General features: G+C 38.9%; 1 protein-coding gene across 2 annotated transcripts in view; it reads left to right on the forward strand.

Annotated features, from left to right (window-relative positions):
* The window catches only part of LOC126189039 (T-kininogen 2), a 171458-nt gene that overhangs the window by 100622 nt on the left and 50574 nt on the right, over positions 1–20262 (forward strand). Inside the window, exons 9-10 of one of the 2 annotated variants that reach the window (XM_049930889.1) lie at positions 7694–7849; positions 8593–8697. In XM_049930889.1, coding sequence (XP_049786846.1) covers positions 7694–7849; positions 8593–8697 — 261 coding nt within the window. The remainder of the gene's footprint in view (positions 1–7693; positions 7850–8592; positions 8698–20262) is intronic. The other variant, XM_049930890.1, reaches the window with a different exon arrangement.

Here is a 20262-nt window from a genome sequence, read left to right on the forward strand (position 1 = left end):
AGTTGCAAAGGGAGGAAGTTCAGAGTGTAATGCCCAGTCGACAACGTAGTCATTAGAGGCAGAACACAGACTTGGATTAAGCAAGAAGGATGAAGAATATTGTTTGTGCTGTCTCAAAGGAATCATCCTGGCATTTGCTTAGAGTGATTTCGGGAAGTCGTGGGAAACCTTAACCTGGATGGCCGAATTGGGTTTTGAACTGCTGTCCTCTCAAATGCAAGCCCAGTAAGATGACTACTGTGGCAGCTCACTCGGTGCCTCAGGTGCAGTAGCGGCAGAACATTTGAAGGAAATACTGGAAGGTTTTGCATAAAATTCCAAGTCATGTTATAGAATTAGAGGGAGATTGCAGCTTAAAAGCTGTGGGCTGGAAGACTAAAGTGATTAGTTTTAATAATTAATGAAAACCAGCTCAGCTGGAGCATTAAACATTTATTGTGGTACACCCTATTATGTTCTTAGAACATCTTCAGGTAGCCACTTTTGTCTCATTCATTGAATTGCTAGGGCTTCTCATTTTGCCTTGCCAGGCAGACAGAAAACACTATTGATCATGTTGAGCACCACAGTAGAATTGACAATGATTTTAGTTATTAATGTAAACACCGCCACCTTGCCTGATATTAGTTGGGTACAATACTTTTTCTGCATTGGTAGGTCCACATATTTCCACTGCTCGCTTTGCTGCTATGGATTGTGATTCATAGTGATTTCTAGAATGGATGTGAGGGCCTAAGAAATGAAGTGGGCATTGACCCTCGCACAAGTTCGAAATGCCTTGCAAGGTATTAAGGATATTAGATTTTGAAAACTAACCCAGGACTGATTTCTCACTTTTTGCACTATTGCCTTGATTGTGATAAGCTAATCTTTGAGCACCAGAGCCTCTACTTTCTTCTCTTGGTTCTCCTCAGAGAGATAGTCTGCTACTTCATTATTCATCATTCATATTTGTTTCATCTCACTGGAAGTGTCTGTACCAACTAATTACTGTGTTATGACAGTGCATTGTTGCTATTACACTTGTACCAACTCAGTAAGGATTTTTGCAGTCTTGTTCCCTTCAGACACAGAAAATGAATTAACACAAATTACTCTAGGCCTATTTTATCAACAGTCTCTTTTTAACATCATAAAAGCTACTCAATGTGATGTAGGCAGTGTATTCTGACTGGAGTGCTGCTTAACAATTCAGTGTCTCCATGGGACCTGTAGGTTTCTTGTGGAAAAAATGTCACAAGTACAACTTAGTTTAATTCTTTCATGTTGCTTAATGAATGCAGTTATTCTTAACATCTAAAGAATTTTGAGTTTTACAGTGCAGTTTGCTATAAAAAAAAGATGAAAATTATTGCATTTTGGTTATAAATTTGGCATTTTCAAGGCTTAGGATTTCAGAATATTTTGCATTTTTCTTATATCATCTACTCACACAATGCAAGTTCCCTATCCCTACACAGCTGGAGGTCAGCATTGAGCCTTTTTTGCCAAACCATTTCATAGGATCGTAATCCAGACTTCTTCATTGTATTCCCTTGGTTTCATTTTGTATTCTTTGCCAAATACATATAACTGGAAGATGCCTAAAGCAGTTCCTCCTCATGATACCTGGTGGCTATTTTTTCTCAATTTTCAGTGTATGCAACAAAGCCATTAATGAAAAATAATCATCAAAGTATAATTCATAGCCTGAAGAAGATAGTCTTTTACAGAGAAGTAGAATGACACACCTGGCAAGATGTGTGTGATTTATTTCAATAGTATTTGCTTTGATATGATAGGAAATAAGTTTGCACCATTTTTCCATTTTCTAAACCCCTGTCTGTAGTTTTGTAAAGGCCTTGTAGCTACTGCTGTGGAGGCCAAGTTGCCGTTGTTGTTATGATATACCAAGTTTGTGAGTTCGTGAAAAGGCTTCTGGTGCATTACATCATCAAGATAATTTCTCCCTGTCACTATTACACAGCTATCCCAGTATCAGGTAACAGGATAGGAGAACAAAGGTTCTATAACACTCCAACAAATTAGTAACAAAGTCACACAAATGAGATAAAAAGGTTTAGTTATCTCTGTGAGTTGTTGAATAATGAAGTCTGCAACGCTGCATATAACACAAAATAGGCCCTCAATGGCTAAGTGCCAATAATTGTAGGTAAACTTCACAGTACATACCAAATGCAATTTACTACAACTGTCTGTTAACTTCTAATAGTTCACTAAAAAACTTTCCATTGTCTAAGTCAGCCCTGGAAAATGATATGTAACCAATTGGGCAAGAGCTGCTCTTCTATCTTCTTAGTTGGCTTCTGTCCATTGTCGTCCAGTCATTGGCAGATTGTACTGGGGTGGCAATTGGCCAAGACAAAGTCAATATCTTCATCCTCAGCATCGCCAGTGGTGTTGATGGGACTCGCACAAGTGGTGTGCCTGCATGGCATTGGCATCAGCTTAAATCTTCACGCCTGTGGTGCTTTTGCCCTGGCTGTGTCTTGTTTGGGTGACACAAAACCAGCCTTAATTCCCCAAGGATGAAGTTTTATTTTTGCGTATTACTCACATTTAGTACTCCATGAAATGGAATCTTTTGCGACAATGTAAAATTAGCTTCCCAAATGGAACAGTAAGCTCATTTTCATAACTGAATTGTATGTTGGTCTGATATTGAAACACCTGTCTTGACAACTGACTGGTCATTCCGAACTCTTTACCAAGTGTAAATTATTTCTCAGGTGGGGAAAAAAAACCTTGATTGAAACATATGTATGCTACACGTACAAGGCATTTTCAGAAAGTAAGTGTATGGTGACCATAGTGGGCTGTGTTTTTTGTGGGTTCTCACCACTGAATGGTAGAGGAGATCCCCTGACCAGGTTGAGTATTTCAGGAACACAGTAGTACATGGTTGCATGAAAGATTTTGGTAATAAATCCTGTCAGATGCAAGCCATGTGCTGAGATCTTCTTTGTTCTCATAGAAAGAACAATGTATACCAAACTTTTTCACAAATCAAAACGGTTTATGGCAAAATAAGTGTGCTTAAGTCATGTAGGAAATTTAGTGGAAGCAGAACAGATGTCATGATGAGTAGAGGAGTGGAAGGCCTTCCATTTCGACTGATAAGTTGGTGCAAAAGATAAAGGAAACTGTTCGTGAAGACTGCCAATTGACAGTGTATGAAATTTTTGTGATGTTTCCAAAACTTTCTTATATAAGACTCTTGAAGGAATGCTGGAGTACTGGAAACTGTGTGTGAGATGGGCCCCAAAACAGCTGACAGAACACCACAAGAAAAATCAGGTCAGTACTGCTCATGAGTATCTTGAGCAATATGAGTTGAGAAGTGATTATTTTCTGAGCTCTATGTGATTGGAGATGAAATTTGGGTGGCTCATTACATGCCTGAGACAAAAAAGTCATCACAGTGGTATTACACCAATTTCACAACTGTCAAAAAATTCAAAACCCAATTTTGAGCAAAAAAATCATGGCCTCCGTGTTTTGGAACTGAAAAGGCATCATTTTGTTAGGATTTCTGCCTCAGGGGAGACTATCAATGCTCAACGATATTGTGAAACTCTTTGAGAAGGGCATAAAGAAGCTTGTGCCACGGTTCACCACATGCATTGAATGGGGTGGCAATTGTATAGAAAAATAGTCAGCAAGTGTATCAACAATATCCTGCAATTTTTTTTTTCAAATACACTCTTTCCAACAAAAGTGTATGAAAACAGAGTACACTAACTTTCTGGAAATGCATCATATTATTCCAATATACACTGCCTGACAAAAAAAATAAATCACCCAGAAGGGGAGGAGGAAACAGAATGAAAATTCACAAGTTGAGAGAGTACATTATGTTATTATAGTGACTACAAAACTGAGTCAACTTTACAAAGAACTTGGCAGTATGAGCCCACTTATCAGTGTGCTGTTGCAGTCCTCTGGCCTGGATGCTTGCACTGTTTTGCTTGGTGAAAGTGTCATACAGGGTTTGTATCCTCTCCTGATGCAAGCCAGCCCACAACTGTTTTAACTGGTTCATTAAATCCTGGATACTGGCATTGGGACAGAGTTGAAATTTGAGTTGGTCCCATATGTGTATCAGGGACAGATCTGGGGATTATACTGTCACATGAAAGATAATACAAGAGGATGCAGTATATCTGTGATGCACTGTTGTGCTATCAGAGTTGCCTCACTCACTACTATCCAAGACCTAATGACTCCTCACACCATAAGACCAGGAGTAACACAGCTGTGTCTCTCCAAAACATTGGAAGAATGTGACCTCTCCCAAGTTTATCGCCATACTGGCGATGGTCGTCCAGGGTAGTAAAGACCCACGATTCTTAGATAAACACAGTGCAACATCACTCATCAGCAGTCTGATATTCCCTGTGGCTCCACTTTAAATAAGGACATTTGGGTTCTGGTTTTAATGGCAGCCTACACGTGGTATGGTAATTAGCCAGTTCAGCTGCTGATAGTCTCCAACAAATGGTGTGGGATGACATACCGTATTTACTCGAATCTAAGCTGCACTCGAATCTAAGCCCCACCGGAAAAATGAGACTCGAAATCGAAGAAAAAAAATTTCCCGAATCTAAGCCACACCTGAAAATTGAGACTCAAAATTCAAGGGAAGAGAAAAGTTTTAGGCCGTTCCTCCAAATTGAAACAAAGTTGGTCCATTGTAATATGAAACACAATTTAGGTCGAATGAATGATGATACAGCTACAGTTGTTTGGTTCAAGTCGTAAGCTTAGCAGTTAGCTTTACCAGGTAGCCATTGCTATGCGTCAGGTGCTCCGTCTGTATTTATACGGGTACCCTTCCTTTTTCGTGTGCTTCGTCTGGTTTGAATTGATTGCTTATTTTTCTTTGATCTGATAAGTGCCGTTCTCTTTGTTATAGGTGTTTATGTCACTCAAAGCTGAAAATGCATTACTGTAGTGTGTCATGCATTGTTTGTCGCATTCTGATAATGAGTGTTTACGGCCTGCCACTCGTGGTATGGCTTGCTTTTGTGCGCGCTACCGCCGCTTACAATTTAAAAAAAAAGGGGGGGGGGGAGAGAGAGAGAGAGAGAGAGAGAGAGAGAGAGAGAGAGAGGGGGGGGGGGGGAGAATCATCTCATTGGTGAAACAATGGCAAGAGACTGCTATTTGTTGTTACTTACACTGCTGCTTTTTTTGATAATGATCAACAAGAAGCAAATAATAGACTGCATATGATAGAAGATGTTGTGAACGAGAGTTTATCGAAAATTTTTCTCCATTTGAAAATCTTTGCAGACGCCTCTTTAGTACATTACATTCTGCACAGAATTTAGAGTCATCTTAGATTTAAAAATTTAGTCAATTGCCGTGCTTCATTTCTGACTGTATCACTATTAGGCATAAGAATAATATGAATATAAACATGACATGATGTGTATATTCTTCCATGTTTGCTGTCGTCTCACTCTAGTTTCGTTGTTTATTAGGCAAACAGGATTTAAATGAGATAGCAGCATACACGAAAGAATACATGGCAAAATGTTTATATTCGTATTATTCTTATGGTGAAGAGAACACTGCATGTGATTCACAATTCATAAAAGTTCATATTAGCAACCATCTCTTCTGACAGGTAGGAAAAAATTCAGAACGCAGAGTTGGCCATATTGACAAACATCCCAAACAGTCTTGCCAGTCTGATTTTCGTAGTACATTGTAATGCTGCTACATTCGAAGATGAACAATACGGAATTTGTATTTATTTCGTTGGATATTGTATGAAATGCAGTGGTTAAAACTGACGCAGAGGTTTTGGCACCAGTATTTATCGTTGTGCCTGCAAAGCAGGCGCCGCGTAGCACTACATATATTTGACGAAAAAAGTTAATTGTGGCGGGACCTTCCAACATTTTTCAGAACTTCAAATTACTTTGCACTTGATTCTAAGCCGCAGGCGGTTTTATGGATTACAAAAACTGGAAAAAAAGTGCGGCTTAGATTCGAGTAAATACGGTAATGTTGCAGGGAGTCCATTACTTGTTCTTGAATGGCAGGCACAAGTGTGAAGGAGATACGGTGTGCTCGGTGCACAGTACAGTGATACACCCTTGCGGTGGTCAGATGCTGCTGACCTTGAAGAGAAGTACACCTGCCCTCACATTTCCATGCAAGCAGATGTTAGACCACTGTCAAATCTGAATGTCAAATCTGGAAATTGCTCAGTTTGACCAGTTGGCAAATGGGGGCTCAAAATGATGCCCCATGGTGTTTGCTAATAATTGTGCCTCGCACAAGTACTGTGTAATGTTACACTCCCACAAATCACCAGTAAAGTTTTAGTCTCTTCACAAAAACTGATTTGTTTCAAAAGTATCAAGAGACATAAGATGAACAAAGAACTTATTTACCTGTCATCATTTTCTCATTGTTGGCTGCAGTTTGTCATGTCAAGGGCTAGATTCTTCAGACTGAAAATTTTTTAAATTTGTGGGTTCCAGGTGACTAGATAAATTTTAAGTAAGCCTTTTGCATAATTTCTGATTGCACTTGCTTTTTTACTATGTCACATTCTTCTAAATCACACTGATGTGACAATCTCCACTTCCATATAACAGAAATTTACATTGTTATTGACAATCATAAAAACACTTCAGATTCCACCAGAGGCATGCACACTACTCTTACTCATTCTGCAGTTCTAATAATATTCAAAATAGGTTGTCGACTTTCTCAACAAAAGAAGAATCATCACCAACTTATATCATTACCTTGTAAATGAATCCAGAAATAAATTTAGTAATTAGCATTAGATTGTGCAATTTTTCTTCTTCTTTCAAATAACTCATTTGGAGGCTACGATGAATCAACTTTGGCTACTCGTCATTGTATTAGATTTCCTTAGTTTCCAAATTTCTTTCGCCCTTTTAGAGTGTTGTCCCCTTTCTTCTTGAGTCAACTTTCATCTAGTTGTTTCCTTTCTGTCCTGAAATTCTGCCTTTTGAACTGCCTTTCTGAAATGTGTTCTGTTTTCTATTGTGTCTATTGTAATTCCAGTGTTTTCCATGATCTTTTCAGTCTCTGTGAACCATGCGGGCTTGGATTTGTAGCTGTTGAATAATATGTTTTGAAGTTAACTACCCTGTGTGTGTGTGTGTGTGTGTGTGTGTGTGTGTGTGTGTGTGTGTGTGTGTGTGTGTGTGTGTGTGTGTGCGTGCGCGCGCGCGCGCGCGAGTGTATACCTGTCCTTTTTCCCCCTAAGGTAAGTCTTTCCGCTCCCGGGATTGGAATGAATCCTTACCCTCTCCCTTAAAACCCAAATCCTTTCGTCTTTCCCTCTCCTTCCCTCTTTCCTGACGAGGCGACCGTTGGTTGCAAAAGCTAGAATTTTGTGTGTTTGTTTGTGTTTGTTTGTGTGTCTATCGACCTGCCAGCGCTTTTGTTTGGTAAGTCTCATCATCTTTCTTTTTAGATATATTTTTTCCACGTGGAATGTTTCCCTCTATTATTGATTTTAGTCACAGCAAATGCTGCATCAATATATAGAGCTCTCTCTTTCCCTCCCCCTCTCCGCTCCAATCATATCTATGACCTACCTCTCTCTGTTTATGGTCTCCAAATAGCTTCATCGTAAGGTAAATATATGAACAATTTTTCCAAGTTCTTACAATTTTTTCTAACAAAACTGAACTTACAGGCACCTGACATAACTCCACCAGGAGATCTTTTTGATGCTGACACTGAGAATGTCGACATAAAAAGTGCTGCAGCATTTGCTGTGACTAAAATCAATAATTGGCAAAATTCAAATGACAAACTTATCTTGGTTCAGATTCTCAGAGCACAGTCTCAGGTAAGATTATTTTTAACTTCATAGATCCTTCCCACTAACATCAGCTTTTCTGAACTGTGCAGGTAGGAACTCTCTCTACAGTATATCCTACATTCCCATAAGCTTCCTGGCCTCAACCTTTGTTAATAAATGTCATTTACTCGCCTGTCGCCTTCTCTGTTCCCAATCCATCACTTCACAGCACTCTTGTTCCACCAACACACCTACAGTCTTTTCACTTCTCTCCTTTCCTGCTGCCTCTCCCCCCCCCCCCCCCCCCCCCTACCCCGCCCTACAACTAACGTCCTGATGGCACCTAGCTGCCCTGCCCCTCACTATCTTGTGCCTGTATGCTCCCACAAGAAGCACTTTACAGTCACAGTTGTGTCCAACTGTAAATAAGCCAAGAATACTGAATAGTCTACAGCAACATTCATTATCATTCCATGTTTGGTCTATTGTCCTTTAAAAACTCAGAATTTTAATTATTAGTCATTTCTCTGTGTATTTAGTGCAGTATGGCAATTTTATTCGTATATTATGATGATGATGATGATGATGATGATGATACTTGTTTGGTTGTGTGGTAAAATGATGATAGGCCTCTGTTTATACAGCTTGTAAGTAACAGTCATCAGTTATTCTTCGATAGTCATTAATGTAACCGATAGACAGTAATAGTAGTAGACCTTGTAATAAAACTACACATATTTTTGTGTAAAGCTAAGTTTCTGGACTCTTTTACTACACATATTTGTTTTCAGATTGTTGCTGGGTCATTATATCACTTGAAACTGGAAATTGGAGAAAGCAACTGTAGTAATGCAAACAGTGGAGCAACTTCAGAATGTACTTTGAGGGAGAATTCGGTGAGCTGAACATCAACAAATTCAGGGGATATTACAAATATGGTCTAATGCCAAAACTGCTGAAATTGTACTTGAATCCCTTTGCCTCTTGGGTATGGCATTTACATCTCTTTACCTCTCAGGACTGGATTTGTTTTCTAAATTCTCTCTCTGATATTCTCTTTTCTTAGCTTACTCTGTTTCCTTTGTAATATTTTCTGCTGCTGTTAAAGCCATTATTACTATGCAATTTCTTTTTCAGACCAGCAAAAGAGGTATATCACTGAATTTGTTTCTTATAATCTGCTATTAATCCCATGAAAAAGGAGGCAATTAAGTTGAAAAAAGATGTTAGTCTTTCTTTCATGTGCACCTGATCACTAATGATAAAGGTACAAAGAGACTACAAATATCTGTAACAAGTCAATAATTATTTGAGGTGAATCAGTTGGGCACATTACCCAGTGTGGGTGTACACAGTTCTTCCCATTTTAATGTGCAATTTCACACCTCTTGCCCCTCTGCTGTATCAGATCATTTGTAACTTTGATTTTTTTGTTTTTATATATTTTGTGTCATGAAACCTAACAGTGAATATGACCATTGTGTTAGGTCACAATATTATGAAACGTGTGTATCTCATGATGTACATCACAAAACATTGGCTGGCCAAAACAGCTATGACAGGCTCTCTCTGTGCATTTGTCACTGAGTGGTTTATTTAAGATGTAAAACTTTTGGGGAAAGAGGGGACAGTATTTCTGAAATCTGAACTATTCACATGCCTGTGGTTTCAGTTAGGTGACTAATGACATTGTATGCAAACAGTGGTTTGTAGTGGAACTTCGGAACCTAGATTTGTTCAAACATTAAGTTATCTCAAAGGAAATGACATACCAGCATTAGTTCAAAAAATCTCATTGTTATGAGAAACAAATGCCTCTCTATATGCATGAAAGCATGAGCGTTATTGAGAGAAGATCTCAAGTGGATATACTTACAGAAGGCTTTTGTACATCTTTTCTTATAAGCGGTATTTAATAAAACTGTGTATCTATGGGATATAATTGCAGCTGTGTGATTGTATCCATGTTTCCCTGTTAGGATATTCACATTATGAAGTAACTGATGGGAATTAGTATACTGAAATGATAATTGTAGCTGGCATTTCCCAAGGAACTGTGATGGGTCATTTCTTGTTCAAAATCTATATAAATAATTCAGATAATGTCATTTGCCATCTATTGAAGTCAAAAGAACATCAAAATGTATTACAAAATCATTTACACAAGATATCTCAGTGGCACAAAAATATCTATTGGCTCTGAGTAATAGAATGTGTGAGGTCTTCCACGTGAGAAGTAAGAGAATACCATTGAAGTTCTGTTACATGGTAAATGATGCAAATTCAGAAAAATATCTAGGAATTACAGTTATTCATAGCTTGACCTGGAATGAGCAGAAAAAAATATTGAAGGCAAACCAAAGACTGTGTTTTATTGCCACAAGAGAAAAAGTCATTAAAGAACTCCTGCAGACTACTATTGTGCAATATTTTTACCAAATAGAGTTGATGGCAAACATAAAAGAATAACTTGTGGTCATGGTTCTTGAAGTTAACTGCTTGAGTGGTCCTGCTATGCAGTGCCACTAGACCATGCCATGTGACTTCACTTTTTGCAGTTGGGGCAGGTGCTGAAAGACACCTCCAATCTAGTCAAGTTACTAAATGACATAAACTGTTTTGCAACAGTTCTTCTGCATTGTAATTGCAGTGTCTTCTCTATACAATTACTTTTACAACTGCTGGTAATACAGATCGCTAATGTATCGTAGCTCACAACAGATCATAACATGTGCTGCTGTACTGGTTTGGCATTAGATACTCGAATGACAGTTCTCAAGTATTCTTCATTTTTTCAGGCATTAACATTCTTTCTCACACCCTTTTTCTCTTTTACTGCAAAGACATCACTATTCCATGTCAGCAAAGTATTAATGGACCTCCGTAGCAGGTGGAGATGCGCATTCAACATTGCACCTTGTCAGTATGCTGAGACGACTTCCTTTTGCATACACTTGCACATACATCAAACCATGGTGTGCACAGTGAGATGTTCCACACTTAACAACTACATAAACTACGTTTTCACTTTCCACAAACACATTTCATCAGCCTAAGTGCTTACAAGTGGAACATGTTGTACTATAGAATCACTATGTTACACCACAGATGCTCCCACTGAAATGAAGGATGTCATGTAACCCAACTTACTAAACTAATTACAATATCTCATAACATTAAAAAAATTATTCTTTAAATAACAATAGGTACCTTCACGCGGACCTTGATCAAGCGTGACTTCCTTGTAACTGTATGGTATATGTTATATTGCATTTAGGAACTTTCGGGTAATTGAACATGTATCAATAATTACAGATTTTTGTAGTTGTATATATATGTTTGGATGTAGCTGTATTGCATTGATGTACTGGTGGATATTGTGAGGTATGACTCCTGTAGTTCATTGTATAATTATTATTATTATTATTATTATTATTATTATTATTATTATTATTACTAGTACTACTACCAGTATGTAGAGTTCCTTAAGATTTATTTATTTATTGATCATCCATTTTATCATGTACAGTGATATAGAACATGTCATACGTTAACACAAAAAAAACTTAAATAGTACTGTCTGTATACAACGTGTGCAAATAATTAAGTATATAAAAAAAGCAAATCATACAGATACGTATAAAATCATGCAGACAAACCAATAGATAAACCAAACAAATTCTAAGTTTACATTATATCCAATGACACATGGCTATGTTATACTTAAGTTATGGATGTCTTCAAATTTTGTAAAATTTACAGTCATCAACACCGTAAAAGCTTTCATTTATAAGTATTTTCATAAGCTCATTTGTAAAAATTTGCAGCTTTGGTATCTTTTTAAGTCTTAAGGAAAGGGCACTAAAAAGAATTTTGGGACGATATAGTACACTTTTTTCATACAGAGATTTCTTTCGTACTTCTCTATGGAAGTCAGTTCTGTGTCATGGTAATCACAGTTCAAGGAAAAGAGCTAGGGATGGGATTTAAAGAAGCATGTACTTTCATAGATATAGATAGATGGAAGTGTCATAACTTTCAGTTCTTTAAATATTTCTGTACAGGATTCTGTAGGTGCAATCCCTTTTATAATTCTTATTGCTCACTTCTGTATATTAAAGGAGTGTTTTGCAGAACATGAGACCATATCTCAATAGAACATGCATGATAGGCTCTCATCACTGTTTCTTCACTGCACCTCTTAATACATAACAGCATTTACTTAGTTTTTTATTGAGTCATTCTATATGTTTATCCCATTCAAGATGCTCATCTAACCAAATCCCTAAAAAAATTAGTATTTGAAGCTTGTAGTATTTCTGCGTGCTTAACTTCACTATCATGTTAGGGATTATGTTATTTGAAGTATTAATAAATAGATGATTTAATTACTTTATCATTTGTTATTTCTGTTTTTTGTGTAATTCAGTCAGATTCTGAGCTGTAACGAAGAGACTAGTATCATCAGCAAACAGTGCAGCTTCAGTTTGTGTTAAGTAATTTGGTAAATCATTTATGAATATCAAGAACAACAGGGGTCCCAACACTGATCCTTGGGGTACTCCATGAGTAACTTTCTCATATCCTGATAAGGATGATTTACCATCATGAACTATTTCCACTTCTGGTATGTAGCATGTAAGTACAATTTAAACCACATACGAGCAGTGCCACGAACTCCATAGCAGTATAGTTTTTCAAGCAAAATTTTTTGATGAATAACATCAAATGCCTGAGATAAGTCTAAAACAATCCACAGTTTATTTCATTATGATAAATGGAATTTAGAACAAGTTTTAGGAAATTATATGTAGCAGTTTCACTTGATCTGTTTTTTCTAAAACCATTTTGTTCATTGGCAAATATTCCACATTTGTTCAAAAAAGTAGAGTCTTTCATACATTATACTTTAAACAATTTTTGAGAAACAAGACAACTTTGGTAAGGGTCTGTAGTTTTTTACATCATAAGGATCACTGTTTCTACATACTGGTTTTATTGTTGATGGCTTAAGTTCTTTATGGAAAGTACCAGTGCTGAAAGAAACATTAATTATATCAATGAGCTGAGGAACAATATATTTGCTGTGTTGAATGACTTTGTCAGGACTGCCATCTGAACCACAGGAAAATTTATTTTTTTAGTTTGCTGATTGCATTGTCTGCCTCTTGTACTATTACAGGATGCAAAACCAAAGTTTTAGGATTTACAGAGATGTTATGATTAACTTTCATGTGACTTTGATTTATTATAAGATTTTGCACTAGTCTAGTGGTTATTGATTATAGTGGAAATTTGTAAAGGATCATTATAGCTTTGCCTTCACTTTTAAGAACAATGTTGGTGTTTGCTTTGATTCTGCCGGAGTTTGTATTTATCACGTTCCAAACTGATTTCATTTTTTGCTATCCATGTTTCTGTTGATGTATGAATCATTGCTTTAGTTCTTTGCTGCTGCAATGACTTTCTTGTACACTTTTCTGTAACAGTTTACATACTTTTTCAGATCTGAAGATTTTCTTATCCCCTGTGTTATCCAAGTGTTAGTTATGGTTTTTACATTAATTTTCGTTAGAGAGAATGCTGTTTCATAGTTATGCTTGTAACAAGCTAAAAAAGACTCAAACTTCATATCTGCATTGTCATATTTATCCAAATTCTAGTCTGAATTTTTTAACAATGTATTAAAAATCCTAATGTTGTCCTCATTTATACATCTTCTGTAGAAGTATTTCTCACTTTTCCTGGGATTTGTGTTGAGTACATTATTTACGCTAAATTTTATTGCTTCATGATCTGAAAATCCAGTTTCAATCACTTCTACATTATGATCAAATGTTTGCAAGTCAAAAAATGTTTGATCAGTTGTAGTTTTAGTGGTCTTTCCATGTCTAGTGTATTCATGGACAGTGGGTGATAAATTATGTGAATATAGCAAATTGTTCAGTTTAGACACATTTTGACAGGTTTATGATGAAATCTCCAACTACAATAATATTTTCTTTAAAATTCCATAATTCACTAAAGAGTTTTTCTACACTGTCCAAGAACGCCATAAAGTTGCCGGATGGGATCAGTATGTACACACAAAGATTATTTTGGATTCTTTAAGTTTACAAACACAATATTCAAACACTTTTCAATGTCATTTATGTTACTGAACTTAATTTCTTAGCATTCAATTCCTTGCTTAACAGATATGCATATTCCTCCACCTATAGAAGCTACTAATAATTTCAAATCCTGTTATTCTAGCAGGACATGCTTGGTGTTCCTTTAACCAATGTTCTGTCACACAAAAAACTGAAATATCCTTTAGCTGATCAAGCGAAAGTACTTCAAATTCAGCAGTTTTATTAGTTATATCCCGAACTTCTGGTAAAAAATTACTAATGATTTATTGTCCTTGGGAACTGTCATATTGCTCACCTCAAGAGTTTGGTTGCTACTTGTCTTCAATAAATAATCCTTATAGTAGCCTGGTGGTCACACTTTTCTTTTGCTTGATAGGCGGGTGATTTTTACTGCTGCAGGTGGTTTAGTTGACACTGTTGTTGTTGATGTCAGTGGTGTAGGATGTCTTGTTGCTTCTGATGATGATTGCTGTGCAGTGAAGCATGCTGTTGACTGGCAGGAAGGATGTGGGAGAACAATGGGGTCATTCTCCTTGCTGAATTTATGTTGTCTCAGATTTTGTGGCATAGTAGTGTCTTACCCTTAATATTTAGATGTAGACCATGTTGTGTAAAGTGCTTTCTCTCAAGGAACTCTATGGATAAGAAACGTAAGTTCTGAAATGCTTTGCAAATCTTTTCAAACTGTCTATTGGCCTTGATGATTACATCATTCACAGTAGAAGTGGTTATAAAGTCGTGTCTACGAGGAGTCCTATGACAATTACAGGTATTCTTTTAGTGGAGTTCAACATTTCTTTCAAATTGTTAGTGGCTTTAAATATTACGTTTTTATATACTCTCCTGGAAATGGAAAAAAGAACACATTGACACCGGTGTGTCAGACCCACCATACTTGCTCCGGACACTGCGAGAGGGCTGTACAAGCAATGATCACACGCACGGCACAGCGGACACACCAGGAACCGCGGTGTTGGCCGTCGAATGGCGCTAGCTGCGCAGCATTTGTGCACCGCCGCCGTCAGTGTCAGCCAGTTTGCCGTGGCATACGGAGCTCCATCGCAGTCTTTAACACTGGTAGCATGCCGCGACAGCGTGGACGTGAACCGTATGTGCAGTTGACGGACTTTGAGCGAGGGCGTATAGTGGGCATGCGGGAGGCCGGGTGGACGTACCGCCGAATTGCTCAACACGTGGTGCGTGAGGTCTCCACAGTACATCGATGTTGTCGCCAGTGGTCGGCGGAAGGTGCACGTGCTCGTCGACCTGGGACCGGACCGCAGCGACGCACGGATGCACGCCAAGACCGTAGGATCCTACGCAGTGCCGTAGGGGACCGCACCGCCACTTCCCAGCAAATTAGGGACACTGTTGCTCCTGGGGTATCGGCGAGGACCATTCGCAACCGTCTCCATGAAGCTGGGCTACGGTCCCGCACACCGTTAGGCCGTCTTCCGCTCACGCCCCAACATCGTGCAGCCCGTCTCCAGTGGTGTCGCGACAGGCGTGAATGGAGGGACGAATGGAGACGTGTCGTCTTCAGCGATGAGAGTCGCTTCTGCCTTGGTGCCAATGATGGTCGTATGCGTGTTTGGCGCCGTGCAGGTGAGCGCCACAATCAGGACTGCATACGACCGAGGCACACAGGGCCAACATCCGGCATCATGGTGTGGGGAGCGATCTCCTACACTGGCCGTACACCACTGGTGATCGTCGAGGGGACACTGAATAGTGCACGGTACATCCAAACCGTCATCGAACCCATCGTTCTACCATTCCTAGACCGGCAAGGGAACTTGCTGCTCCAACAGGACAATGCACGTCCGCATGTATCCCGTGCCACCCAACGTGCTCTAGAAGGTGTAAGTCAACTACCCTGGCCAGCAAGATCTCCGGATCTGTCCCCCATTGAGCATGTTTGGGACTGGATGAAGCGTCGTCTCACGCGGTCTGCACGTCCAGCACGAACGCTGGTCCAACTGAGGCGCCAGGTGGAAATGGCATGGCAAGCCATTCCACAGGACTACATCCAGCATCTCTACGATCGTCTCCATGGGAGAATAGCAGCCTGCATTGCTGCGAAAGGTGGATATACACTGTACTGGTGCCGACATTGTGCATGCTCTGTTGCCTGTGTCTATGTGCCTGTGGTTCTGTCAGTGTGATCATGTGATGTATCTGACCCCAGGAATGTGTCAATAAAGTTTCTCCTTCCTGGGACAATGAATTCGCGGTGTTCTTATTTCAATTTCCAGGAGTGTACATCATCAGCACATTCATTATACAGTTCAGGTCGCTCCTTCTGTGACCTCATCTGACTTACGCATATGCCATACTTTCCGTAAGCCCACCTGCCCGTTACCTCTCCCATACATAGGTGAAGTTGAGTACACGCCATCTTATATCTTTAACAGTATACACAGTTTCTAGCCCTAATCTTTCCGCATCCCAAAGACGAACATTTCTCTGTAGCATCGTGACTATGTCCGATTATTCCAAATGTGTGTTTCCTGACTCTTCTTTTTGTACCTTCTTAATCATGCTTTATACGTATTGCTTCCCAGGTTCTGTTGAGAATACCTGTAGGTTTGCTGTTAATCTCTGTTCAGTCATTCCAGTTTATGTAACTAATAAACCTGGCAATGCTTCGAAATTGCTAAATATGTATGGGAATTGTATATTCATCCTAATCTGCCTTTCTCTCTTCTCTCTGTCCATGTTCTCCTCCTCTTCCCCTCACTCGTTGTCCGTGTCCCCCCCCCCCCCCCTCCACTCCCAAAAAAAAAGAAAGAAATCTCTCTCCATCTCCTCACCACTCCTTTCTTAGTTCTTAGTTCATCTCTGTCCATTTTCTCCCCCTCTCGCTCTCTGTCCATCTCCTCTCTCTGACATTGAGCCTTGTTTATTGTTACTGCAAATGAAACCTTGATTGGGAAATGTGGTCACTTAAAATGAATGCATAAATTTGTTGGGATCATTAGTATAAGGGGTACAGGAGAGACCTCTCCATCTGCTAGGTCGGTGTGGATAGTAGCGTCTATGACAGTATTTCTCATAGTTCTAATCTGTGAATGGGTGGAATTGCATAGTTTTGTACAATTCAGATTCCACAGTAGTATCTTAATCATAAATTGATAATCCATGAATACAGTGTTCCAATTTCCTCTTAAAACTGACTGTGATGGAAAAACAAAACAGAATACTGTTTTAAAATATAATTTTTGTTTAAAATTATACACAAGCATAAAGAGTTTGCCAAGTGGTTTAAATGTCCAGATATCTAAGTTAAAACTGACTGCAAGAAAGAAAATAAAACCACACTTTTTCACAACACAGTATTTCCTTTCTTGCTGTTGGTTTTAGCAGAAAATATATACATTGTTTTTTAAAAAATATAAAGCCTATATCTGCCTGAATGTTTGCAGTGTATGATGAAACAGTTTGAAGTAAAGCAGACAAGAACTTTTTGAGATTTTTGCTAACAATGTTTCCTCTTTAATATATTATATATTTGTTCATTACATATATTTAAAAGAATATACAACAAATGTCCATCTGAAAGTTTATTAGAGCGTCGTGTAAAAATAGGAAATAAATTGATCTAGCACTTTTTGAGATTTTTACTAACATCATTTCCTCTTCATGTATCACACATCTATTTATGTACCACATATATTTACAAGTACGGAGCCTATGTCAGTCCGAATATTTATTAGAGTGTTGTGTAAAAATTTGAAGTATATCAGTCAAGAACTTTTTGAGATTTTTGCCAACAAGGTATCAGACATATACTTATATAACATACATAATTAAAAATGTGTAGCCTTTGTCCATCTGAGCATTTACACACATAAAAAAAAGTTTTGCATCACACTGGTTCCCAGAGCTCCTGAAAATAGACATTGACTGTGGATGTTGTATCACAGACACAGTCCATTTGACTGTTCAGAGATGTCACTAAACCCGCCCAAAGATGTAAACAACCATGTATGAGCATCACCTTGTTAGATGATTGGTCTGACAGCCGATCAGTTCGTCATTCCACCAGGAAGGAGGTACAAGGCTTGTGTTGTCTGTAGTTCAACCATGCCTAGACGGTCAATATCGCAGTTCGATCACATCCACATTGTTACTTTGTGCCAGGAAGGGCTCTCAACAAGGGAAGTGTCCAGGCGTCTTGGAGTGTATCAAAGTGATGTTGTTCGGACATGGAGGAGATAGAGAGACAGGAACTGCTGATGACATGACATGCCTTGCTCAGGCCGCCTGAGGGCTACTACTGCAATGGATGACTGCTACCTATGGACTGTGGCTTGGAGGAACCCTGACAGCAATGCTACAATGTTGAATAATGCTTTTCATGCAGCCACAGGACGTTGTGTTATGACTCAAACTGTGTGCAATAGGCTGTATGATGCGCAACTTCACCCCCGAAGTCCATGGCGAGGTCCATCTTTGCAACCATGACATCATGCAGCATGGTACAGATGGGGCCCAACAACATGCCAAATGGATTGCTCAGGATTGACATCATGTTCTCTTCACCGATGAGTGTCGCATTTGCCTTCAACCAGACAATCGTAGGAGATGTGTTTTGAAGGCAACTTGGTCAGGCTGAACACCTTAGACACACTGTCCAGTGAGTGCAGCAAGGTGGAGGTTCCTTGCTGTTTTGGGGTGGCATTATGTTGGGCCAACGTCCACTGCTGGTGGTCGCGGAAGGCGCCATAACGGCTGTACGATACGTGAATGCCATCCTCTGACCGGTAGTGCAACCATATCGACAGCATATTGGCGAGGCATTCGTCTTCATGGATGACAATTCGCACCCCTATCATGCACATCTTGTGAATGACTTCCTTCAGGATAACGACAGCTCTTGACTAGAGTGGCCAGCATGTTCTCCGCACATGAACCCTATTGAACATGCCTGGGGTAGATTGAAAAGGGCTATTTATGGACGACATGACCCACCAACCACTCTGAGGGATCTACGCTGAATTTTCGTTGAAGAGTGGGACAATCTGGACCGACATTGCCTTGATGGGTTTGGGGATAGTATGCCACAACAAATACAGGCGTGAATCAGTGCAAGAAGACATGCTACTGGGTATTAGAGATATCGGTGTGTACAGCAATCTGGACCACCATGTTCTGAAGGTCTCAGTGTATGATGGTATAACATGAGCAATAAAAAGGGTGGAAATGATGTTTATGTTGATCTCTATTCCAATTTTCTGTGCAGTTTCTGGAACTCCTGGAACCGAGGTGACGCAAAACTTTTTTTAAATGTATGTACACTTGAGAAAACCGGCCAAGTACTTTTGGGTGATTTTTGATAACAACATTAATGAATGATGACTTTATGCAGTAAGTTTAGATAGAAATATATATTTATTTGTTTTATATATTTCAAGAAATATATAGCTTGTCTCTGTGTGAATGTTTTTTAGAGCATTCTGTGAAAATGTGATGTAAACCGGTCAAGAAATTTTTGAGATTTTTTGTAACAATGATTTTCTTTAATATATTACGTATACATATTGATATATTTTGTACATAAGGAATATATGGCCTTTGTCTGTCCGAATGTATATTGGAGCATCATGTAAAAATTTGATTTAGATCGATCAGGAACATTTTGAGGCTTCTGCTAACTATGTTAAACTACAACTTGTGTTTTAAACAGTAGTACATATGCGCACCTAACTAATAGTGTGATGAGCTAATGTAACAAAGAAAACAATCATTTTTAGACAATATAATGTAATTGGATAGATAAAAAAAACCACTTCCCAAGCGGTGGCAGAAAAAACACAAACACACACACACACACACACACACACACACACACACACACACACACACACAAAAGGAGGTTATAATTTCCAAGCTTTCAGAGCCTGTGGCTCCATCTTCAGGCACAAGGGTTGAAAGGGGAAGGAAGAGGGGTGAAGGAAAAGGACTGGAGAGGTCTAGGGAAAGGGGTAGATTTCAGAAAATTCAACCACAACTGCGGGCCAGGGGAGACTTACCAAATGGGATGAGAAGGAAAGACTGGTTGTTGGGGACTGCACTGGATGAGATTTGAAATCCTGAGAGGTCGAAGGTGGAAGACAGGGTAAGACAGAGATTACTGCTGAAACATTGTGTACAAGTTAATAACAGTGAAAGGTAAGAGCATTGCACGTAACAGAGGTGGGAGCGGGATGGCAAGAAATAGACAGGTAAAAAAAATGAAAGACATAGAAAACTAAAACATAGTGAAGAAAGGAGTAGTTACTATGAAGAAATACTGAAACAGAAGAAATTAACATAAATTAAGGC

Source organism: Schistocerca cancellata, chromosome 5, assembly GCF_023864275.1.
Source record: "Schistocerca cancellata isolate TAMUIC-IGC-003103 chromosome 5, iqSchCanc2.1, whole genome shotgun sequence".
Lineage (NCBI taxonomy): Eukaryota > Metazoa > Arthropoda > Insecta > Orthoptera > Acrididae > Schistocerca > Schistocerca cancellata.